This window comes from Ipomoea nil, unplaced genomic scaffold, assembly GCF_001879475.1.
Source record: "Ipomoea nil cultivar Tokyo-kokei standard unplaced genomic scaffold, Asagao_1.1 scaffold1043, whole genome shotgun sequence".
Taxonomy (NCBI): domain Eukaryota; kingdom Viridiplantae; phylum Streptophyta; class Magnoliopsida; order Solanales; family Convolvulaceae; genus Ipomoea; species Ipomoea nil.
The window spans coordinates 6,967,074-6,993,584 of record NW_017617471.1 but is presented as its reverse complement, the minus strand read 5'-3'; the positions used below and the strand labels follow the sequence as shown (position 1 = coordinate 6,993,584).

The following is a 26,511-nucleotide window of genomic DNA, read 5'->3' as shown; positions in this document are numbered from 1 at the left end:
AAATGTATACATTGAGTAAACTCTACCTTTTGACTATATTCGACAAAAAGTTACAAATAAGTAAATTAAAGTAAGCTAAGAGCATCTATACCAGTGTTTTTTTTTTCTCAGTTTTTTTGGAACAGTAGCAAATTTAAGGTTTGGTTTTTGGTTGATATGGGGTGGGGTTTTTGTTCAATTTTAACTATTGCAAGTTAAAAGAATTTTGTGGGGTCCACATTTGGAGAAGAGAAACAAAATAGTGTGTCTGTCTCCGCGTGATGGGGACGCTGCCGCCCAGCCGGACGTGTTTCTTCTTTATGTTTTTTTTTTTTTTTGAATTTCTCTAATTTCGTGTCAGGCTTCTGCGTGCATGCTTTGTTTTTTTCTTTTTCTTTTTTTCCCCTCCCTCTTCTCACTCCTATTTGGCACATAAAAACCACAAAAAACCTGGCCTATACAATTGTGGATGCTCTAAGTTGTCATAACTAACCAGATAAAGAAAAAAACAAAACAAAACAAAAAAAAAAAACCAAAAAATTAAAACTAATAAAAGATCCATAATAGTGAAGTTTTTTTTTTTTTTTTTTTTTTTGTGATTTTTGAGAAGTTTTTGTAAGTGTGATTAGGAAAGAGAACATGGAAGGGGAGAGAAAAAAGAGGGAAAAAACAAAACAAAACAAAACTGATTTTTTTGAAAAATAAAAGAATAGACTGTCAGGGGATCGTTATGCCATAGAACCGTGTTCACCATGGATGATGAACACGGTCCCAACGGTAACAGTGCACTGTTATCTTTTTTTTTTTTTTTTTTTTCCCTTAATTAACCGCGTGACTTTTCTTCTTCAGTTTCACATTTTGTGGTTTCACTTCCTCTTCGCGCAAGCTTCTTCAACATAATCTCATAAAAAGAAAATTCATAATTTCATAACTGCACATTCATAAATCCATGCCTACACATTCATAATTGCATGGATTTATGAATGTGCAGTTATAAAATTATGAATTTTCTTTTATGAGATTATGAATTTTCTGTTATAAGATTATGAATTTTCCGTTTGGACCCGTGTTCACCATTCATGGTGAACACATTTCCAGAGCATAATTTGTCCTGTCGAGCGCGCCTGACATGTGCACTGCACGGGCCTGTGTGGGCATTTGTTGTGCGCGAAAAGCGGTCAGTCTCAACCTTTTCCTCTGATCACATTACTATTCAAAAAACCCATCCTTACATAAGAATCAAATCCTTCTCTCTAATTTGTCAACGATCACTATTTCAATATCTCCTAAATATGCACGGATAAGGATGTTATTAATGAGCAGCATCTGGTCAACCAATCGAATTATACACCAGCATACTAGGGGATATCAAACAAGCTACAGCTGGCAAGAGTTATACCTGAATTGGGTTTGGTAAATGGTCAAAACTGGCCGCCAATTTGGACCCGTTTGAAAGCACACTGCACGCAGTATTAAATGCAGGGATATAATTTGAACAACAAACCTATAAATATAAGCCCCCACTACATGTATTCCATGTCCATCCACCTCACTACTCGGCAAAATTTCAGTCTACTTTCTGCTTTTGCTATAAATTCAAGAATGAACAAATTTATCCCACGCTTTCTTCTCCTTACACTCTCTCTTGCTTCACTTTCGTCGCTCGTCTTCACCGATGAGACCACTCCCGATTTCTTCTCCATCATTTTCCAAGTATGTATCTTCTTCCTTCTTTGAGTTTACAGTGCTACAGACACGGCTGGAAATTCCAGATCATCTGAAAGTGATTTTAAAAAGTCGAAAGTTTTGTTCTGACCATTTTTGATATCTGGAAAAACTTTTGTTGCTATTTCCGATCATTTTTTACTTTCGACTTGATTTAAGATAACTTTCAGGAGGTCGAAATTCCATAATTTCCAGCAGTGAGAATACAACTAGCTAGTAATAAAGGTGATTTACTTTCTTTATAATGAATTAACTACTGTAAATCTTGTGGTTAATCAGTGGCCAAAGGCAAAATGTGAAAGCAAAGAAGGTTGTTGCCTCCCCAAGAAAGGAAAGCCTGTGTTAAATGATTTCATCATTTCTGAGTTCAAACCAGTTTATGCCCAAGAGGGACTGGTTCCAGAAAATTGCACAACCACAACCAAATTCCAGCCATCTAAGGTAAACTATTCTTTTAATACTCAGCCTGGGTAAAAGATTCCAATAGAATGAAGTAGAATCTTGTTGGGTAGTATATTAAAAGTAGAAATCTTAAGTTGCACTGCTGGAAATTATGGAATTTCTGACCACATGAAAGTAATCTTAAATCAAGTCGAAAGCAAAAAGTGGTCGGAAATAGCAACAAAAGTTTTTCAGGATACCAAAAGTGGTCGGAATAAGGCTTTTGACTTGATTTAAGATCACTTTCAGGTGGTCGGAAATTCCATAATTTCCAGCAGTGTTGTTTCATACTAAATCCAACTATTTCCTAAGTAATTATAGTTTATTATAGATTGCAGATTTAGTTCCAAGTTTGGAAAGGTATTGGCCATCTCTGACCTGCCCTAGAAGGGACAGTAAGAAGTTATGGAAAGAAGAATGGGTGAGGTATGGAAGTTGTGCAGAATCAGTTGTTGATCTGCATGATTACTTTGCAGCTGCCCTAAGAATACAAAAGCAAATTAATCTCCTCAAACTTTTGGGTGATGCAGGTAATAACTATATAAGTTTGAAAATGTTTTATTTTACTATAGTTTGGTAAGTATATAAGTTTGGAAAATGATTACAGGAATCATACCAAACGGAAAGTATTATCCCGGGGAGGCGATCAATGAAGCGGTAAGGAAAGCGGGATTAGGGGACGCGGCAGTAACATGCCGAGAAGACGAGGATGGTTTGTACACCATTCTGGACCAAGTCATTTTGTGTGCTACTCGACTGGGCAACAAGTTTACATGCCCCGGCGCTTTCTGGATTTGTGATAGCAGAAATGGCAATAAAGTTAAATTCCTCAAACCTTAATTAATTACGTACTTAGAGGGAATAAGTTATTGGTACATGGCTATTCGCCATGCAATAGTTTTAATTTGTTGTACCATAGTGATGAAAATAAAGAAATAAATCATGTAGTACTACATTATTAATAAAGTTCGATGGGGCTGAATTGACTTTATGAAACAATTCGATAAGTTTATTCATTTCTAAATGGATTCGAATATCAATACTATTTTGTACATAATTGAGAGACAAAAAATATTATTATTTTTTCTCTAATTATTCACTGGGTAAATTTCACTATAGTGTAATAGCTTGCAAACCAAATAGAAGAGGTAAATCACATTAGGAGAACATCGCAACAAATCTCACCACCTATTTAATAGCTCATAACAAATAGGTTCAACCGAAAGAGTGTTGACAATAGTCAAACCATGACCTTTAAGTACAACAGTCATGCATCACCCACTTGACCACCGATTTTAGGTCAATGTCATTTTTAATTTTTGGAATTATAGACCTTTAAGTACAACAGTCATGCATCACCCACTTGACCACCGCTTTTAGGTCAATGTCATTTTTAATTTTTGGAATTATATGGAAGATTTTTAAAATTTGTAATGAATAATTGTATACTTATCTTATAATTTATTATTGTACTTTTTAACATGTTTTTATTCTTTATAATTTGTTATTAAAATTTATGATAATATAATTTCTTCTCGGCATCGCTAAAGTTTAAAAAAAAAAAACACCAATTAAGTAAAATGGGAAATTAAAAATTCATCTTTGAATTATAAGGAAATACGGAGTAATATTTTTGTCGTCCCTCAATTATTCTCAACAATACTTTTTGTTCTTCAATTATTTGGTCTTCAATTATTTGCAAAGAGATTTTTTCATTTTTTTAGAATTTGATTAAAAAAGACACTTTGCAAAAAATTGATAGATAGGAAGCAAGAGGAACTTAAAGAAAAACGCTATTTTATATTTCTCTATAATTTAAAGATAAAGATAGAAAGTGTAATTTTTCCTAAATATAATTATAAATATATAAGATTTATAATAATGATGATACAGTTATAAAGATATAAATCTTTTTAGCGTACTCGGCCACTACACGGGGGGCGGCCTACGGTTTATACCTCCAAGATGCGAACGGCAATTTTATGGCAATCAAGAATGGTCCATTACTACTTTGTCACGGACCCTTTATGGCGGAGGCATATGCATGTAAGGAGGCCCTGTCCTGGCTTAGGGATCGGGGGATCACGGAGATGGAGTTACGATCAGATTGTTCAGACCTGTGTCACGCTCTTGGCAATTCAGCGACGTAGTTTCGCACTTATGAAGGTTTAGCTGTTTCAGCATGTCGGGATTTAATGGGTCTTTTTGTTTCCTGCTCTGTTGTTTATATTTCTCGCACTTCAAATTTTTTAGCGCATTCGTTAGCTCAGTCAGCCTCTACACAGGCATACTCAGATCTATGTTATGGGAGGATACCCCTCCTGCCTTTATTTCGGCTTTGATTGATTAATATATTCAGCAGTTTACTTTCAAAAAAAAAATCTTTTTAGCAATAAATATATAATGCACTAATAGAGATTTATTCTTTCCAAACTAATAGAGATTTATAACTACATGCATGTGAATAACAAAAAACTTAAGCGAGGAATTTTAAAGGGTAGTCACCTCTTTGTTAAGTATGTATGTGTGTGTATATATATACACACAAGCTAGTAATAATACGTGTATTGCACGATTAAATTAATACCCGATATGAAAACTATAATAAATAAATAACTCACAAGATCTTATATATATATATATATATATATATATATATATATATATATATATATATATATATATAAACAAAATGATTTGCCAAAGCAATTATATCATGGACCATGACTCAAAAACGGGGCCGTTTCTTTAAGTAAAGAAACGGCAGCCATTACAGTTTAACGGAACACGTTTTTTTTTTAGTGCGTTAATTATTGAATGAAACTACAGTGTATTTAAACTGACACTACTTCATGTATTATTTTTATGTACTCTTGTTATATTAAAATGAAACTGTAGTGTATACACAATAAAACTAAATATGTTATACAATCAAAGTTACTTTTTATGGAACGGGGCGAAAAAAGTGCCGTTTCTTTTTATACAATCACAAGTTGGACCATCTCTCATCAAAGCCCAATCCAAGCATCATTTGTCTCACAAAAGGCCACTCCATCCTGTCATATGAATTTGCCATATCCAGTTTCAAAGCTGCCCACCCAACCTGCCCCAATTGTTTCCTCCTCAAATAGTGACCAACCTCGGATGCAATAAGAATGTTATCCGAGATTAATCTGTCGGGTAAGAAGGCACTCTGGGGGACTGAAATAATACCCTCTAGAAGCGGTTTCATGCGATTTGCAATCATTTTGACCATTATCTTATACAGCACATTACATAAAGTTATTGGCCTAAAATCAGACACAGACACAGAAAAAAATCACTCCAACACATTCAACTGTCAAGATTTGTCAAATATCATCGAGATAGGTATCAACAATAACTACTCCAAGTAACTCATTCCAATATCACGTGCCTTGTCAACCAATTTTTGCGGATTTTTATTTTTTTTAACTAGAAATAGAAAAAATTACAAATACAAATTGAGCAAGAGAATAGTAAGTCTGAATGGAATAAAATTAAAGACAGTAAAATATAGTAAGCAGATATTAAATATCTATTTTGTTAAAAATGAAAAAGAATATTTTCTTACTTTTAAATTTATCGTAACGATCAATGGCCAACTAAACTATAATTTTAAGATAAACAATCAAATTTTTTACCCAAAAACCTAATATTTTAAGCCAGCACAAAGAAGTTTGAAATACAACTAGGGGACAATCAAACCATCCAATATTTTTATTTTTTACTGTGATAATTCATACCAAAACATTTTTTATATAAATTATTCAAAAGTAAAATATAATGTGTTCTTTCTTTAATTTGTCCAAATTTACAGAAAACATTTATATTTGAATAATCAATATTTTTTTTATTGATAATTCATTATATCTTTGAAAAATCAATACATCGATCAACGATCCTAACAACATCGATAGTAAATCAGTTTTGATAAAATTATGTGTGATACAAACCTTAGATTATTTGTGATTACTATGATTGGAATTTTTGGAAAATATTATTTTGAATCAAATTTCCATTTATGGCATCACAGAATCTTATTCCATAATATAATTTGTCCACTCAGATTTGACATATCTAAATTTATGATTAACCTAACAATATTATTTTATGACCTAGGTCCATGATATAATCTGCTGGACCTAGACTAAGATTGGCTAAACCTCGTCATGTACCCTTGGTCTCACATTCTATTTTTGGGAATTTAGCTGTAATAAAAATATATTAAAAAAAAACTTTTTTTTAACATACAAAGAATAATCAACAAACCATATCAAAGTGGACAGATCCATTGTGCACACCAAATTTTTTTTTTTAAAACTATTTTTAGCCAAAAATTTGGCCCGGGGCTAAAATTCTAAAAATGAGAAAATTTTAATAATTATGGTTCTAAATTGACAATTTTGAAACTTGCGGACTGCAATTAACAACACCACAATAGTCATATAACCAAAAGTGATAATTTCCATGGTAAAAAACTAAAAAATGACCAGAATAGACAAAATAAAACGCAAAATATACCAAAAAATTATATTTAAAATTTATAATAACAAGACAAGAAATGCTTTAAAAGTCATGTTGCATTTAGATTGTATCAATTGTTATTCATGAATCCACCCTCGATCACTATCATGTTTATTGTTTTCACAAATTCCTCCTTCAATCCTAAAAGCTCAAGAATCTCATCTCTTTGATAATTCAACACCAAGCCCAGCAAAATAAACTAATAATCCCTTATTAAACATATAGCACCAAATCCATTCTTACACATTACATAAAAATCTTTATTATCAAGAAGTCATTCTCAAACTCGTATCTAGGTAAAAGAAAGAGAGTTTAAAAAAAAAAAAAAAAAAATAGATCGACATTGATAAAAAGATATAAAAGTAAAAAAAGGAACTATGTTTCCAAGCACGATATCCTATGAAACAAAAGATGAGATACTCTACATATTCACAATGAAACTCCACAACTTATTATGAACTTGCAAATATTCACAACAATCTAATTTTGCACGAAAGATTTTGTAGGTTTTTATAGAAAACATAGTTAAATCATCATCATTCAATAAATAAAGGAAAATACACAATATATATATATATATATATATATATATATATATATATATATATATATATATATATATTACTACAACATAAACCTTAAAGTATAACCACTAGTTGTCCAGGGATGGAGGGGCAGAACTAGAACTAACGTCAAGTGTTGCGAGACGCCTGGGAATCTTCAGTCTATTAGCGTTAATGGCATCAAATTCCAGCATGAGGGGCTCATAGTTGGGTTTCTCCATCGACCATTTGGATTTGTAATAGGCTTCTCCTCGGGCCTTCTTTTGTAACCAAACAGGATTATCATCCATAATTCTAAAAAATGCCTTACGTCGGGACTTGTCATACAGTTCCCAAGTCAAAAACGCCTCTAGATTGCCATGGATGTACTCCAATGCAGATTGCTGGAATTCTTGGGACTTCTTGAAGTCATCGACCCCAGCTTGTCGAGCAAAAGAGAGTTGGGCCTCCAACTCTTTGATTTTCTCAGCCATCTCTTTAGTAGATTCCTCCACTGCTTCCACCTGCTCAATACCCACACTACTAGTCAAAAAAAACTCTAGAATGTGAATAAAGATGAATAGTAGAGAAAATTAAGAAAAAATCTAGGACAACCCAATCAGGTCGGTCAGCCGGTAGGCTGCAGTTGGTTTGATAACCACAAGGTTATAAATTTGATTCTCAGTCAGAGCAGCCTATTGACCTTCTTGGTCAGGTATATGGACAACTAAGGTTGATTTAACTGCAGTTAGGGTCACAAGGCGGGCCCAGTACACAATCTCGGTGGTGGGCAACCTACTAAGCTGGTTTACCTTTATTTGTTGATTAGGGTTACAAAGGCTGGATTTGTCCGTATACACCTTTGGATAGCAACTGTAAGATTCCTGGTCACTCAAAAAAATTAGGGAAAAAAGGGAGATCCAACCTTAATCGCCAAAGGAGCTTGATGAATTGGAATTAGTGGGTCATCAATATGAGGAAGAGGATCTACGGGTGCAGCAAGTGCGGCATTAAACGCATATAGAATCTCAATTTTCTCCTGGGTGGCATAGACCTTACAAGACCGAGAAACCCGGGTTATTTTCTCTACATGGGACTTGAGTTCAGGTGTTTCTTTTGGGGTAGGAAAACACAGAACCCGGGTGGTCCACACATTAGGAAAGGAGATTTGAGATGGTGGGACTCGGACTTTGAAAAACTTCTTTTTCCAACCCAAGTGGTTGGCAGGAAGATCCGTCACAAATTTAAAACCACGACGAGAGGAGATGGTCACAAAGCCCTGACTTCCCGTAGCTATGGCGGGTTCAACATTCAACAAGTAATGGAAGAGGGTGAGAGAGGGAGGAATGTCACACTCCTCACAAACACTCAAGAAAACCACCAAAAATTTGTACCCGTTAGGTGCTAACTGAGCGGGTACAATTTCATGGGCATTTAAAAATTCTGACATAAAGGGATGGAGAGGAAAACGAAGCCCACACTTGACTGAATCAAGGTGTACACCCACATCACAGGGATTGGCTTCTCTAAAGCAATGATCAACGATAGACATTTCCGGATTTGCCATGATAATCTCAACGCTCGACCTTAAGAAATCTTTCGCTTTAGAAATGTTGGTGGAGGACATGTTGGGCATTATGGTTTGAGCAAGAGAAGGGTCGAGGTAATAGTATTTAGGTCCTAATAACGGAGGGAAACAAGCACGTCTCCATTTGGGAGATAGTTGAGAAGCCATAAAGAGTTTAGATATGCTTTAGTAGATAGGGATTAGGGATTAGGGATTAGGGATTAGGGATTAGGGATTAGGGATTAGGCATTGTTAAGTTTAGGGGGTTTATATAGTTGTGGGTGAGGATAAAAAAATTATCCAAATCTGAGAAAACGTGTTTAGGATGAGCTGTAGCCTAAGCACTATTCGTTAGGTAAATATCTGTGCTTATTTTCATATATTTCTCTCTATCGATCTCACCGTTTATTTTAGAAATGGACAACAAAGATTTTATTGTTGAAAACGGATATATAAACACCTCATGATTAGCATTCCTTACCGGCATAATGTGATAATCAACTGTATATGTAATAAATAGGAAAAAACATAAATGTTAATATTGACCAATGGATTGATAAATTTCATGTGAAGAGATCGAGATGAGTACTTTGCCTAAATAGGAATTGGAGTAAATGAATTTTTATATATTAATATATTAAAGTGATTTTATACTAACTAGTAATTTGCCCGTGCGATGCACGTGATTTTATTACTAATAAATTAGTTAACCCTAACACAAATTAACATTCAAATTCGCGAGTAAAATTAATTGTTAGTTGTTAGCTGATCATTGATTACATGACTTTCTTAAAAACCTGATCGAAAAATATGTTTTGAATAGTTTTTTTGAATTTTAGTGTTTTGAAGAAATAAGCGTTACAAAAAACTAATTAATCAAATAATTATATTGATTTTTTTAACTAATTTAAGTCAAATAGTTAATAGTGGTCAAACGAATCAAAATTAACTAATAGACTAACTATTTTACGTAACGTAGAAAATTTGTGTAAAGTTTCGGTACCAAAAAGAAGTGGCCAAATTTAATTGCAATAATTTAATTTGAAAAAATCACTCCAACACATTCACCTGTCAAGATTTGTCAAATATTATCAAGAATTTTTATTTTATTTTAAAAAATAGGTGTCAACAATAATTACTCCAAGTAACTCATTCCAATATCAATGTGCCTTGTCAACCAATTTGCGGAAAGTTTTGTTTTGTTTTGTTTTGTTTTTTTTTTTGTTTTTTTTGTTTTTTTTTTTAGTGAAAAATGGATTTAGTAGATGACAATATATTTACTTAATTAGTATTTAAATTGTAATTACAAAAATGTATTTTTTTTTTTTTGAAAGCAAGGAAGATACAAAAATGTATTTAGTCTATATTTAATATCTATGTTCTCCTAAATAAATAATATTGAAATCATACCAATCGAATTAATTATAGAAATCGAATTAGTTAAAAACAGATACATATATTAATTAGTATTCTTTACATGCAGGTGTGGTCCACTATTGTATTGTAACTAGAAATAGAAAAAATTACAAATACAAATTGAGCAAGAGATTAGTAAGTCTGAATGGAATAAAATTAAAGACAGTAAAATTTTACAGTAAGCAGGTATTAAATATCTATTTTGTCAAAAATAAAAAAGAATATTTCCTTTTTAAATTTATCGTAACGATCAATTGCCAACTAAACTACAACTTTAAGAACATCTGTCAATTTTTTTTCTTTTTACCCAAAAACCTAATATATTAAGCCGGCACGGAGAAATTTGAAATACAACTAGGGGATGGACAATCAAACCCTCCCATAACCAGGGTTAGTACGAGAATCAACAACCTTAACAAGCGCATGAACCAACTGATTTGCAAATCTACAGACATAACGAACTCAAACATTAGAACTAGAATTTAATATCTCGAGACAGACATCTAGAATTAAACCCGTATAGGACATGTTTGTAATAACTTTGAGAAAAAAAAATCAAATATAACTCAATTTAGCCCATTTGTTAGTTAAGATTATGGATTCTTAATTTAACTTAATCTCTAAGGCACTTTTTCGCCTCCGTTTATCTGATGTTCTTTTTATTCATTATTATATGTCAAAATATAAATCATGGTTATTATTATTTTTATGTTTTACTGTGATAATTTATACCAAAACATTTTTTATATAAATTATTCAAAAATAAAATATAATATGTTCTTTTTTTGTCCAAATTTACAGAAAACGTTTATATTTGAATACTCAATATTTTTTTTATTGGTAATTCATTATATCTTTGAAAAATCAATACTTCAACGATCCTAACAGCGCGTATCGGTAATAAATTGGTTTTAATAAAATTGTATGTGGTACAAACCTTGAATTATTTGATTACTATGATTGGATCGGAATTTTTGGAAAATATTATTTTGAATCAAATTTCCATTTATGGCCTCATAGAATCTTAGTCCATAATATAATTTGTCCACTCAGATTTGATATATCTAAATTTATGATTAACCTAACAATATTATTTTATGACCTAGGTCCATGATATAATCTGCTGGACCAAGCCTAAGATTGGCCAAACCTTGTCATGTACCCTTGGTCTCACATTATATTTTTGGGAATTTAGCTGTAACAAAATTTTATTAAAAAAAAAAAAAAACTTTTTTTAACATATAAAGAACAATCAACAATAAGCTACATAAAATAACAACGTATCACACAAACCACCAAAAAAGAAAAAGCAATAAGTAAGAACGTGTCCCACAAATCATGTCAAAGTGGACAGATTCCTTGTGCGCAACTGCTGATCATCTTTGATGAGTCACGTATTGAGTTATTGTAATTTACTTTCTCCCAAATACTTTGTCAGGCAGCATGAGAGACCTTTATCGTTGGATATTCAACCCTCGGGAAAAGAAGTAACACAGGGAAATGTTAGAAGCATAACACTTAAGAGGTGCAATAGATGCATTTTCCTACAAATTTGTTATTACCTTGTCTTAGTAACATGGGTCTCGGATAACTTGGAAACACAAGAAGTTGAAAAAAATCACTCGAATTAGGGATTAGGGATTGTTTAGTTTAGAGGGTTTATATAAGTGTGGGTGAGGATAAAAATTTATCCTTAATCCGAGAAAAACGTGTCTGGGATAAGTTGTTGCCTAAGCACTATCTGTTATTAGGTCAATATTTGTGCTTATTTTCATATTTCTCCCTATCGATCTTACCGTTTATTAGAAATAACATTTCTTAGCTTATAGGCATAATGTGATAATCAACTGTATATGTAATAAATAGGAAAAAACATGCATAAATGTTAATATTGACGAGTGGATTGATAAATTTCATGTGAAGAGATCGAGATCGAGATGAGTACTTTGCCTAAATATATAGGAATTGGAGTAAATGAATTTTTATATGTTAATATATTAAAGTGATTTTATACTAACTAGTAATTTGCACGTGCAATGCACGTGATTTTATTACTAATAAATTAGTTAACTCTAACACAAATTAATATTCAAATAAACTCTTATTTTAGACTACTAGTTTAGTTTGAGAATATTACCAAACAAAACTTATAGCTTATTAGTAGTTTAAAATAAATTATAAGCTCATAAAGAAGCTTTGTCAAATAGTTGCTAGCTGTTAGCTAATTCGGTTAGTGGGTTTGATTAGTCTATAACATTACCTGATTATTGTAAAAAGATATTTGGTAAATTTATTGTTATTAGTTGTTAGCTGTTAATTGATCGCTGATTACATGCAAAATAACTTTCTCAAAAAGTTTATCGGAAAAGATATTTTGAATAGCTTTTTGAATTTTAGTGTTTTAGAGAAATAAGCGTTACAAAAAGCTAATTAATCAAATAATCATATTGATTTTTTTTACTAAGTCAAATAACTAATAGTAATCAAATGAACTAAAATTGACTGATAGACTAACTATTTTACCAAACATACCCATATTATTTGTGTAAAGTTTCGGTACCAAAAAGAAGTGGCCAAATATAATTTGCCAATTTGATTGCAATAATTTAATTTGGAAAAATCACTCCAACACATTCAACTGTCAAGATTTGTAAAATATCATCGAGATAGGTATCAACAATAATTACTCCAAATAACTCATTCCAATATCACGTGCCTTGTCAACCAATTTGCGGATTATTTTTTTAGTGAAAAATGGATTTAGTAGATGACAATAGATTTACTTAATTAGTATTTAAATTGTAATTACAAAAGTGTATTTAGTCTATATTTAATATGTTCTCCTAAATAGATAATATTGAAATCATACCAATCGAATTAATTATAGCTTGACTCAACTTTCATTTAATGGGATGAAAGGAATACTTATGGACAAGGGTTTAATACTTCTCCCAATAAGGGTTTAATACTTCTATATATATAGTTGAAAATGAATGTTAAAAACAGATACATATTAATTAGTATTCTTTACATGCAGGTATGGTCCATTATTGTATATTAACTAGAAATAGAAAAAATTACAAATACAAATTGAGCAAGAGATTAGTAAGTCTGAATAGAATAAAATTAAAGACAGTAATAAAAAAGAATATTTCCTTTTTAAATTTATCATCAATTGCCAACTAAACTACAACTTTAAGAACAATTGTCAATTTTTTTACCCAAAAACCTAATATATTAAGCCGGCACGAAGAAGTTTGAAATACAACTAGGGGACAATCAAATCATCCAATAACCAGGGTTAGTACGGGAATCAACAACCTTAGCAAGCGCATGGGCCAACTAATTTATAAATCTACAGACATAACGAATTAAAACATTAGAACTAGAATTTAACATCTCGAGACAGACATCTAGAATTAGACCCGTATAGGACACGTTTGTAATAACTTTGAGAAAAAATAATCAAATATAACTCAAATTATCCCATTTATTAGTTAAGATTATGGGTTTTTAACTTAATCTAGGAATCTAGGACACTTTTCCACCTCCGTTTATCTGCTGTTCTTTTTATTCATTATTATATGTCAAAATATAAATCATGGTTATTATTATTTTTATTTTTATTTTTTACTGTGATAATTTATACCAAAACTTTTTTTATATAAATTATTCAAAAGTAAAATATAATGTGTTCTTTCTTTGTCCAAATTTACAGAAAACGTTTATATTTGAATACTCCATTTTTTTTTTGGGTAATTCATTATATCTTTGAAAAATCAATACTTCAATTATCCTAACAGCGCGCATCGGTAATAAATCGGTTTTAATAAAATTATGTGTGGTACAAATTTTGGATTATTTGTGATTACTATGACTGGTATTTTTGGGAAAAATTATTTAGAATCAAATTTCCATTTATGGCCTCACAGAATCTTATTCCATAATATAATTTGTCCACTCAAATTTGATATATCTAAATTTATGATTAACGTAACAATATTATTTTATGACCTAGGTCCATGATATAATTTGCTGGACCTAGCCTAAGATTGGCCAAACCTCGTCATGTACCCTTGGTCTCACATGCTATTTTTGGGAATTTAGCTGTAACAAAAATATTTTTTTTAAAAAAAAAAACTTTTTTTACAATCAACAATAAGCTACATAAAATAACAACGTATCACACAAACCACTAAAAAAAAATACTAATAATAATAAAGCAATAAGTAAGAACGTGTACGTCCCACAAATCATGTTAAAGTGGACAGATTCTTTGTGCGCACTCGCATTTGATCACGTCTGATGAGTCATGTATTGAGTTACCCTAATTTACTTCCTCCCAAATATTTTGGTAGGCAGCACGAGAGACCTTTATAGTTGGAGATTCAATCCTCGGGAGAAAAAGTAACAAAGGGAAATGTTAGAAGCATAACACTTACGACATGCAATAGATGCATTTTCCTACAAATTTGTTATTACCTTGTACTAGTACTTTCGACCGTGCGATGCACGGAATTGATTTGTTAAAATATTTTAAGAATATTTGATCAATATATAATTATATAAATTATTACATCGAATATTATATAATGCAATTGAAAAATTGAGTTGAATCGATTGTACTTTTTGATGTTATCATTGCTTGAATTCGATCAAATAATTGCCCAATTAATTGTCATTGTGTAGATGTACGCATACGTAGTCAATGTGTAGATGTACGCATCCGTAGTCAATGTGTAGATGTACGCATCTGGTGCTAAAACTTTAGAGATTTTAAATATCAGTGTTCAGTGAATTATATATGGGGATCATATTTAATTTTGAGTAAATTATTAATATTCATTAACTTTTCCAATTGGTCTAATTTATTTTCCATCTTTAAGCAAAATCTTCTTTACACATTCTATACATAATTATATATCCATCATGTTTGACTGAAAATGTGATAAAACGCATTTCCCAAACATGTTTTTCATATTTTCGTCCAATCCCCAGCAGCGTCATATTTTCATAAATACATGTGCCTACTTACACATTTTAGTCATTTTTCCATGGCATTTGCCTCCCCCACCGAAATCCCTCGCCCCTGAGCCAGCCCAATAAGATTTGTGAAAGTAGTAAATCATGATAACTCGACACCTATTAAGTAGGGGACCCACAAAAAATTTCCTATATTGGATTGTAACTAATAACTTCACATTGTGGTGATTTTGCGTTCTTACTTACAATCTGTACCCAGAAACCATATGAACTATTTGTGCGAGCCGGGTTATGGAGTTCAACTGTTGGGCACGTGTACCAGCGTCAGGTTGGGCGCGTAAAATATCCTCTCTTTTTTTTTCTTTCATTTGTTAGACTTGTTTTATTTTATTTTATTTTCCTTTTCTTTTTCTCACATTTCCTTCTCTCATCTCTCCTACTTGGCAAATGGCAACCTAAAAGCTCAACCAAAAAAAAAAAAAAAAAAAAAAAAAAAAACCTCAACAAATGAATGCTCTAAAGTTTAGAATGCGGAGAGATTTAGAAAAAATAAATGATATAATACCGAGTAAAGTAAGAAAAATAATTTTTTTTAAAAAAATACTAAAATCAAAATAATATGAACCATTCATTTCAACAAACAATTAGAGTAACATTTTTTAGTTTTCTTTATAGGCTTAACTTTATTTGCTCTTATTAGATGAATTAGTTACCACACACGCATTTCGCAAATAGTCCAATGCTCAACATGTATTTTTATATTAGTTTTGCAAAATTTATCAAATTATCATTCAGTATCCTGACGTATATCAATGCAAGATTATCAAAATTTCATGAAAGTAAATATTTCAAGAATGCATAATTATGACATGTGGCAGAATGTTGGATTAATTGGTGTAATAACAGTTTTAGAGAGAAGGACCCTCACTGAATAGTACCATAATCATACTTGTTGCTATGCAAAACCCTATTAATTGGCATGATCCATGCTTCCTCTTGTTGCCACTTCCACGATAAATGAATTCTTGATTTAATCAATTCTCCTAATGTGCTTCACTGCAAATTTTAGTGTGTTGGCGCATTGCACATTCAAAAACAGAACCAAATTCTCTTTCCCCAAAAAGACAATGATATAGGCATAGATTCTCATCTATATTGAATATATTATATATATTGTAAATTAAGTGTACTGTTTCATCAATGTCCAATTCGTGATTCTAATTAATTGACCAAAGTTTATGTTAAATTTTATATTGTATTTTTTTAAAACGACCATCAAAGCGAACTATTATTGCGAAATCAAATCACGAATACAATGAGGGATATCTGTGTCCCACACCTCCCTACTAGTATACGAGCAAGAAGCTCTGGCCAAAGAGTGAGCAATCACATTAGTTGTTATATTGTATTTTTTTTAATATACTCTAACATATTCATAGTATATGTTTAACAATTATGTCAATTTCGATTGGAATGTGATTCAAACCTAAAACCTTCTCTATGAAAAGAAAAATAATTAAAAAAATATATTAAAATCGATATAATATGAATTATTCATTTCAATCAATAACTACACCAATATTTTTTTAGTTTTCGGAGCTTAACTTTGTTGACTCATATTCTTTGTTGTTGGTGAGACTCAGTGAGACTCGAGATCCCTAGTCATTTTTTTTAACTTTCATCCTTATGACCAGTTGAACTATTCATGCAGGCACTTTATTGAGCGGGCTATCAAATAAGCAAGCTACATACAGCTAGCATGAGTTTGGATGGGGGAGTTGGGGTAGGTAAAGGTCAAAACCGCCCACCAATTTGGACGAGTTTGAAAGCGCGCATGATTAAATGCAAGGATATACTGGGAACAACCTATAAATATTAGCCCCTACTACATGTCCTCCAGCTCACTACTCACTACCACACTGGGCAAATTTTCAGTCATCTTTAATTTCTACTTGTGCCAAAGAAAAATTGAAGAAACATGAACAAATTTATCCCACGCTTTCTCCTCCTAATACTCTGTCTTGCTTCACTTTCCTCGCTCGTCTTCACCGCCGAGACCACTCCCGATTACTTCTTCATCATTTTCCAGGTATATATATATATATATATATATATATATATATATATATATATATATTCTTCTTCTTCAATTCCAGCTACTAATAATATATATAATTTCTCTTCTTTAATTTAATCTTGTGGTTAATCATATCATATCAGTGGCCAAAGACAAAATGTGAAAGCAAAGAAGGGTGTTGCCTCCCCAAGAAGGGAGAGCCTATATTGAATGATTTCATCATTTCTGAGTTCCAGCCATTTTATGCCCAAGATGGAGGGATTCCACAAAATTGCAACACAACAACCAAATTCCAGCCATCTCAGGTAATTAATTAAACATGTTTTTAATTTAATACTTGATATGTTTCTTATGGAGTTCACCTTACCCACAAAAGGCATCGCCTCAGCCCACACCCTGACCTGATAGGATTTGTGGATATGGTAAATCAACGATATCATTAGGTGGAAGGATCAGTCTCTGGTGCCCACTAAATTGGGTGTAACTCCCACATCACGGTTCGGTAGGGACAAGCACCTAGGAATCATATGAGCTATTTGTGGTGGGGGCTTATGGAGTTCAGCTGTTTCTTAAGTTAATTGTAGTTTTTTTTATAGATTGCAGATTTAGCTTCAAGTTTGGAAAGGTATTGGCCATCTCTGAGCTGCCCTAGTAGGGACAGTAAGAAGTTATGGAAAGAAGAGTGGGTGAAGTATGGTAGTTGTGCAGAATCAGTTCTTGATCTGCATGATTACTTTGCAGCTGCCCTTAGAGTACAAAGGCAAATTAATCTCCTCAAACTTTTGAGTGATGCAGGTAACTAGCTACCTAGCTTAGCTTATTTAATTCATTTAATTTGAATTAGGGGAAGCGGCAGTAACTTGTCGAGAAGATGAGGATGGTTTGAACAGCGTTCTAGACCAGATCACCTTGTGCGCTACTCGACAGGGCAACAAGTTTCCATGCCCCGGCGCTTTCTGGTAAGTTATAAGTTTGGTTGGATAATGATTGCAGGAATCAAACCAAACGGGACGTATTATCCAGGGGAGGCGATCAATGAAGCGGTAAAGAAAGCAGGATTAGGGGAAGCGGCAGTAACTTGTCGAGAAGATGAGGATGGTTTGAACAGCGTTCTAGACCAGATCACCTTGTGCGCTACTCGACAGGGCAACAAGTTTCCATGCCCCGGCGCTTTCTGGATTTGTGATAGTAGAAATGACAATAAAGTCAAGTTCCTTAAACCCTAATTAATTATTTAGGGGGATATAATAAACTAGCTAGCTATTGGTACAAAGCTATTCATCATGTAATAGTTACATTGTACCATAATGACAAGAAAATTAAAACAGCGTCATGTACTACACTATATATAAATAAAGTTGCGGATAGAACGTAACTGAGTAGATATAATTTTTTTTTTTTTTTGAAAATGAGTAGATATAATTTAATATATAATAAATTACACTATTTTTCTCAAAACATCGTTATAGAGAGATATATATTTGTCCAAAATGAATGACCACACATTTATATACTTTTCTCATTGGTGTTCATGCATTTAAATCCCAACCATTAATAATAACATACGGTATTGGAGAAACTTTATCACACTACATCTAATTTTGTTGCTTCCTCTCTTTTAATTTGTACAAATTTTTTAAAAAATTTTTATAATTAAATTATTTCTCTTAAAAATTTATTTCTTAATTAATAATAACTTGTTTTACATGTGCAGTTGTGCACCGGCCGTGATTTGACATCACTCGGTTCGGCCATCCTCTTCTTTTATTTACCCAAAAATAATAAATAATTTCACCTTTTTAATTTTTCTTTTTTTCTCAATATGATCTGATCGATAAACATTTGATTTATGCGTCGCGATCTTGATTCAACATTCATCGCAAAAATCCATCCGATTTCGCGACGCGAGCCCTAATCGAATTGGGTATTGGGTGGGTAGGGATTTGATTGATTAAGCATGGCGGCATCGCGGCGTCTCCGGGAGCTTCAAGCGCAACCGGGGAACAGGATGTGCGTGGATTGCTCTCAGAAGAATCCGCAATGGGCGTCCGTCTCCTACGGCGTCTTCATGTGCCTTGAGTGCTCCGGCAAGCACCGCGGCCTCGGAGTCCACATTTCGTTCGTGCGATCCGTGACCATGGATTCCTGGTCCGAGATCCAGCTCCGGAAAATGGAGATGAGCGGCAATGAAAAGTTCAATTCCTTCATCGCTCAGTACGGGATTCCTAAATCGACCGATATTGTTGCCAAGTACAATACCAAGGCCGCCGCGGTTTACCGGGATAAGATCCAAGCCCTAGCGGAGGGGAAGCCGTGGCGGGACCCTCCCGTCGTCAAAGAAACTCTCACCGGCAACGCCAATGCCAATTCCAATGGTAAGCCCCCTTTGAGCGGCGGTAGGAAAGCGGCCTCAGACTTTGGTGGCGATTCCGGGTGGGATAGTTGGGATAGCTACGATGATGGAGGGTATAATAACAACAATGATAGTAATAATAATAATATACGGAGAAATCAGACGGTGGGTGATTTCAGGAGAGGCGGCGATGGTGGTGGTGCTCCATCAAGGTCGAGATCAACAGAGGATATTTATAGGGCGCAGCTGGAAACCTCTGCTGCAAATAAAGAAACTTTTTTTGCTAGGAAAAGGGCGGAGAATGAGTCCCGGCCTGAGGGTCTTCCACCCTCTCAGGGAGGGAAATATGTTGGGTTTGGATCTAGTCCTTCCCAGATGCCTAGGAATAATAACAATTATTCTCAAGGAGGGGATGTTCTTTCATCTGTTTCTCAGGTAATCTATATCTATATTAGAAATCATAATTCTTTTAATCTTAACATAATCACAATTCACATGCTTTTTTGTAAACTTGATCTCTATGTGATATATTATATGGGTACATGATCATATGCCTTCGTAAAGCTTATGTGAATCTGGAATGGTTTGTGTAGGGGCTCGGTAAGCTATCAATGGTAGCTGCTACAGCAGCCCAGTCAGCTGCAAATGTAGTTCAAGCAGGGACCAAAGAGATTACTACAAAGGTACTCTACTATGCTTCTTTTTAATTGTATCTCATCTGAATTGTGGAGTACGATATGGACAAATACATAAACTGTTTGGAGTCATTTAGCTCAAAATGGATTTCTATGGGGATTTGATCCCTCCCAAATAGATAAGTCTCTATGGGGCCGTTTAGTTCAAACCCCTTAGTGTTGTGTCCTAAGTATGATGTTTCCCGACGTAGTTTAGTCCCATGTTTGGTTTACGACTTTATGGACTAATTTTTTTCCCCAAGAAACAAACTTTATTGCTGAAATGAAATTAACGCTATAGTTAAGAAAATGAAATCCCAAATTGTTGTGTTTTAATGTTACTGAGCCATGATGGCAGTGCAGGCATAAATTATGATGCATGTGTTAACCATTTCATTACAGGTGATAGAGGGAGGTTATGATTCAAAGGTGAATGAAACGGTGAACGTTGTTACAACAAAAACAACTGAGATTGGTCATATGACTTGGGGTATTATGAAAGGGGTTCTAGCATTAGCTTCACAGAAGGTTGATGAATATACTAAAGAGGGGGGCAATGTTGACTCGAAAAATGATAATTGGCAACAAGACAATAACCAACAGAATGGCTATCATCAGGAGTTTAATCAGGACTCGAAGGGATGGAGTTCTTCAGGAGCTGGGCAGTCTTCATCTGTCAATCAAGTTAATTCTGTCAGCTCAGACTCCTGGGATGATTGGGGTAGTAAAGAAGATACTTGGGAGGAACCTAAGAAGGGTTCACCAGCTACAGCTACAGCTAGTAACAATGATGACTGGGCAGGCTGGGATGATGCTAAAGATGATGGATACGACAACTTTTACCAGAGTACATCTGATGATAAACATGTGGCTTCTAATGGAAAATCAGATACCAAGTGGACAGATGGAGGGTTCATCTGATCTGAGGGTAGCAATTGCTATTACTTGAACCTTCCCTAAAAAACTTTCCCTTCTAAATCTAGTTATAATGGCATAACTTGCTGGAAGGGCTTGTGAGTTCAAACATCCTGTAAAATTGCAAGACAAGGAGGACTAATTGCTTCCTCCCAGTAAATGAAGAAACCTTAGAAAAGAAAGAGCTGAATAGTGTGTTTTTTCTTTTCCAGACCATTTTTTATGTAATTGAAATTCAAACCACATTGGAACATGTAAGATGATAATTGTTTTTTTCTTTTTCTTTTTTGTTTACTGTTTTTCATTTCGGTTGGAATTTATTATTTGTTTATTATTCCTCAAGTGTATATAAACCTTTAAAACTGAACTTGCTGTGTTTCCCTTCTTGCTTGAGAACAGCCACTGGAGAGTGGAGACTCAGTTCAAATTTCTGGTACTCTAATTTTTTACTTTATGCTTATGTGACGAAAATTTAACTCTCCCGTATAGACCAAAGCTTCAATATTATATTGTAACTTAATGTAACTGAGTCTAAACAATCTAACCTACTACTAGTCTACTATACTATACATCCATGGACCATGGTCAATTAACCTTTCTTTCAATCTCAAACCCTAAAACATAGGAAGGCTTCATTCATAATTCATGATTTCATTCTTCCTACCTTCCTTGCTCGCTACAAATACAAAATGCATGAATCAAGGTTGGTTGGTGTACTGAAAACATTTCACTGATTAAGGATTCATCGTTCACTACAGCATTATAGATGAGCTCTCAAAGGTATAGACTAACAGACCTCTAGATGGTCGCATCTGGGTCTTTCACAATTCCAGTGACTCTACGGTCCTGAAAATGAGTAACATATAAGGTCACCAATAGGAAGATCCAGATATAAATCCACAAAATAAAATGGCAAAGGAAAGCCAATATTTAAGAATACTTATATATATATTGAAGATTATGCAAAAAGTAATCAAGGTACAAACCGAATCATATATTGCTCTTTGGTTCTGCCAAAATTTGAGAGGAGGCAGAAGCAATCTCCCTGCAGAATATAAAAAAAAACACATCAACCTATAATATTCTTCGGAAGAAATCCAACAGCATGAATGGAGTAAACAATCATGATGTTCCAATGAGTTTAAGTTGCAGTATTCATTGAATTTTGCAGAGTGAGAGTTTGCTAGCTCAGATAACCAATAAACCTGATCTGGATCTTTTATAACTCAGAGACTGTGGAGAGGTGACAGCTGAAACTCCATTTTGTCTGTTCTGTGCTACAGAAGATTCCAGTATTAACAGCAGCGAAGGTGATTTCATTCATATGTAATAAAAATTGCAGGAATTCAATTAACAAATGAGTAATCCATACATATGCAATACTTGTCATTTTTTACCTTTCCCGGTGTTGCACTACGTGCACAACCAAAGTCAACAGATGACTGGGCAGCTTTACTCGTATTCTTTTGTATGACAACCTTATTAACACCTCCATCTTTCTGATTCTCCCCCTTAGAAGTTTCATCTTCCGAGTTTCCTCTAAGATTGTTGTCAATTATCTCTTTCAGAGATACATTCATGTAACATCAGAACCAGGGAAAGTTAGCTACAACTCTAACAATGAGAATAAACAAGTAGCTTGCATTAGAAGTGGATTCAGTCTACCTGATCTCAAATCATTGGAAGTTGACGGTTCAGCAGATTGCGCTGAAGCCCCCCCTCTTCCATTCTCCAATAAAGGTTCTTCCTGAGTAAATGAAATGAAACACCAAAAGACAGATAAGAAATGTTCAATCTATTCTAAGAGATGATCTTAACAAAAGAGAACATGTTCAAAGGACACCCATTTGGTACACATAAGGCTACTTAACTTTTCAAATTCAACTGAAATATTAACAAGAACTATGAATGGAACTGATTTTCTTTAACAAATTACTAGATTATTAACTGTTGATAACCCATACTAAAGCAGTATATAACAAAATCTTCCACATAGTTTTTCTTTTTTTAAATTATTCTTCTCTTCCACAGAAAATGAGACAATAACTTCCAAGTGGTCCATATGAATGAGTCCTTTGCTAGCATAATCCACAAATAATGACATTTATTCAATAGTGCATTTACAACAAGGTGCATTAATAAGCATAAAAGACTAAGGAAAAACTCATCAAAACAGATTACAAACATCTAATTTGAAAGAGTTATTAAAGCACACAACATAGCTTTGTTAAAGTGCAGAAAAATTTTCTCATACAACCATTTCACGGGGATTGTAGTCTGAATGTATATGGCCAGATTTCTGTCAATAAGTTATTAGAGATTAAAGTATGAACCTGCAAACTAAGATAAAAATAGTAAATCTTCCCACAATACAATGGCTCCCTGAAATAATTAAATTTAAAAAATAGCACCACTAGGATACATTCTGCCAAATCTCACAAGAGAACAAGAACCGTTATTCTTTCAGAAATTCACAACTTATAGCTTAAATAACCCAGCAAGAAACAATCAAGAAGTGTATATTAATATATTTATAGGTGTGTGTGTGTAATATGAAAGCTTACTAACATATGACAATTTTCTTTTTGCCTTGCTCCCAGATGTACTTGCAATTTTACGATCAATTAATGTACCACCCTCTGAAGTTTGGTTCTGTTTATTGTAGCAAGAACGGAACCTTTGGGAAATGCTGACTGCTTTATTCGTGCTCTTTTGCCGACATGCCTTATTTTCAGTTTCTTCACTTCGGTTGCCCTTCTTTGAACCAACTTTTGTTTTCAAGTTCTTTTTACATTCTGGTCCATGTGTTTCTGCACTACTGGCATCATTTTTATTCTTCCTTGTCGTTTTTCTAAATTCTGAAACACCTTTTAAAGTGCAGAAAAATCATAAGTATATTTAGGATGAGCAAACATTAAAATAGAAATTTGAGAAACATAAGGATCTGTGCAACAATGGAAATTTTCTGTGTCTTGTTTTTTTTATTATTGTTATTTTTTAAAACAATAAACTAGTTTCTAAATGGGAAAAGTGTTCTCCACCTGAAAACAGGGGATTTGGAAAAGTAAATGGAAAACATTTTTCATTCATTTTCCAGAATAGAAAAGGCACACATGAACCTTCACCCAAGACCACCACCATCCATCAGCACCAAACCATAGTTACCACTGCCAACATTCACCTTCTCAAAAACTAAATTCTGTTTTCAAATTTGCTTTTTAGGCCGCCACAAATATTTGAATATCTGCAATAACTGAAAGTCCTTATCTAACTTGATGCACATCCTACTTACTAACCTTGCCACATTTCACCCACATTTTTATTCTTATATAAAAAAAAACAAAAAAATTACAACATGTTTTCATATTTATTAAAAAGGTGAATATGTACAATTTTAAAACTAATGAAAATGTTTTATAATTTCCTAGTAGAATATGAAAACTTGAAAAGTTTTATATAACTGGAAACAGCAAAAGGAAAACAACTTCTGTAGCAAAACAAGCCATAAATTATTACAGACATGAGATCTAAACTTTTTGACAACAGATTATTAATGAACTAGAGTTTAGTCAAACTTACTTTGTGAGCATGAGGATGACTTCTGCGGACCAATGGCAATCTCTGAAACTTTAGGTGGAGATTCTTCCCATGAATCTTTAACGGCAAAGCTCTCCCAATTAGGGGGAAAGCCCAAAATAAAATTGTCAAACACCTGTTTAAGTGTTTGGCATATGTCAGATGTAGGTTGCTCACATTCAAGCTAATGATACTACTTTTGGCATCAAAGGTAAGGCAAGTGAAGAGCATGCACAATACTTCTAGATGTTTAGTCAATTCAATGCAAGCCAAATTCTCCATCCTCGGAAATAAATTTTGAATGCAGTCTTATTCATAAAGTACCCAAATAAGCAGTTAGCTAGTGATTCAATAAAAGGTCATACATATGAAAATGCTAGAATTTAAATCTTTAAGTTTACAATTGACGCTTAAAAAGTTTAAATCCGATGTATCTCGCATTTGGTAAATGCCTTACTGCCTCTCCATGGACAGTTGCAGCACATGATATTGCCTTCAACCATCATTAGCCGTATATCTAACAGAAAATAAGCAGTAAGCACCAATGGGCATCGACATTGAACACTCTAGAGCTCTATTACAATATTCCTCAAATCTTACTTTCCACTCTCTTTTCACAGTTACAGCTAAATTTCAACATATATGATAGTTACCTGTTGGCAACACAACAGTATAAAAGACTTGCATCTTAGAATGAAATTAAACAGAATTCTGGAAATGGCTTTTACGGATGTTATGTGGAATCCATTAGAATATAAACATAATTCTTCTTCCTAAGAGCATGATATATCACTATAATTTAATTTGGCAAAACAAAATCAGGGGCTTTCCTTGGATGGAAATCCATTCTCTCTTGTACGAGTCTTGTTTAAAAAGCCCTTGAGGAGAATGCATATGCCATCCATTGTCTCAAGCGTGAAGACATCATACACCTTCTCAATCGGTGCAGAAGAGAACTCTTGCCTCACATTATGCCTGTGACCAAAAATTCAGAAACAGAGGTATAATAAAACTACTGACTAAACAATTCCATCAACAAAGTGTTAAAAAGAGACAATGATTCAGACTATCAATTCGCAACGTTATACACTAAAGAAAGAAAATAAGAATTCACGCTTTTCATACATAGATTAGTCTGCTTAATCAGCTGTTTCTAGAGCATCGGAATCAGAAATCGGGTCGCCCAAATTCCATTCGGGCCTGTATGTACAGCTTGTGGTGAAGAAGGGCTTACCGTAAAGTGAAACCACCAACAGCGAGTCTCTTCCCACGGGAATCGTTCTCCGCTTTCACTAGCCACCAATCCGTAAGGCAAACCTAAACTCGTTACGAAATAGGGAAAAATAAACTAAAAGGAAAAAAAAAAAAAAGATGTTTGAAGAGCAGAGTTTTAATAAAGGATTATCAAAAGTAAAGAAAATATTCACAGCTTTCTGGAAGTAGGACTTGGATCCGCTATCCATTTCGCTGATATCACCGTCGTTTTCATCGGCGGCATGATTTGTAGTCGGAGAAGAAGCCATAGCATTAGCAACGGAGAGTATTCGGTGTCAGTGTTGAAGAGCGGGAAATAGAGATGTATTCCTAATTCCTCCATTTTATTTTAGTAGTAACGAGTTTTTTTTTTTTGAAATGGTTTATTCTGAACTAAATCAGATTTTCATCAAACAATATGAAATTCCAAGTTTCTACCTTTAAAAACCACTTTCATTCATTTT

General features: G+C 33.5%; 3 protein-coding genes across 5 annotated transcripts; 2 read left to right on the top strand and 1 right to left on the bottom strand.

Annotated features, from left to right (window-relative positions):
* The first annotated feature begins 1,501 nt into the window (after nt 1-1,501).
* Nucleotides 1,502-18,594, top strand: LOC109182006 (ribonuclease 3-like). Of its 3 annotated transcripts, none has more exons than XM_019332002.1 (4): nt 1,502-1,692; nt 1,984-2,145; nt 17,872-18,070; nt 18,269-18,594. In XM_019332002.1, exons 1-4 carry the CDS (start codon nt 1,507-1,509, stop codon nt 18,499-18,501), a joined length of 780 nt encoding a protein of 259 aa, XP_019187547.1. In that variant the 5' UTR covers nt 1,502-1,506; the 3' UTR covers nt 18,502-18,594. The 3 variants fall into 3 exon arrangements, with proteins under 3 accessions (XP_019187547.1, XP_019187548.1, XP_019187549.1); XM_019332003.1 differs by lacking the exons at nt 17,872-18,070; nt 18,269-18,594 and adding exons at nt 2,477-2,675; nt 2,753-3,161; XM_019332004.1 differs by lacking the exons at nt 1,502-1,692; nt 1,984-2,145 and adding exons at nt 17,116-17,287; nt 17,419-17,580.
* Nucleotides 16,685-26,397, bottom strand: LOC109182005. Its single transcript, XM_019332001.1, has 12 exons — nt 26,221-26,397; nt 26,028-26,110; nt 25,624-25,768; nt 24,797-24,929; nt 23,786-24,084; nt 22,883-22,964; nt 22,615-22,778; nt 22,423-22,489; nt 22,204-22,262; nt 22,014-22,063; nt 21,734-21,893; nt 16,685-16,696 (listed from the first exon to the last, which is right to left on the bottom strand). Exons 1-10 carry the CDS (start codon nt 26,314-26,316, stop codon nt 22,016-22,018), a joined length of 1,176 nt encoding a protein of 391 aa, XP_019187546.1. The 5' UTR covers nt 26,317-26,397; the 3' UTR covers nt 16,685-16,696; nt 21,734-21,893; nt 22,014-22,015.
* LOC109182004 (probable ADP-ribosylation factor GTPase-activating protein AGD6) lies at nt 19,147-21,581 on the top strand. Its single transcript, XM_019332000.1, has 3 exons — nt 19,147-20,063; nt 20,222-20,311; nt 20,705-21,581. Exons 1-3 carry the CDS (start codon nt 19,233-19,235, stop codon nt 21,221-21,223), a joined length of 1,440 nt encoding a protein of 479 aa, XP_019187545.1. The 5' UTR covers nt 19,147-19,232; the 3' UTR covers nt 21,224-21,581.
* Nucleotides 26,398-26,511: the final 114 nt, after the last annotated feature.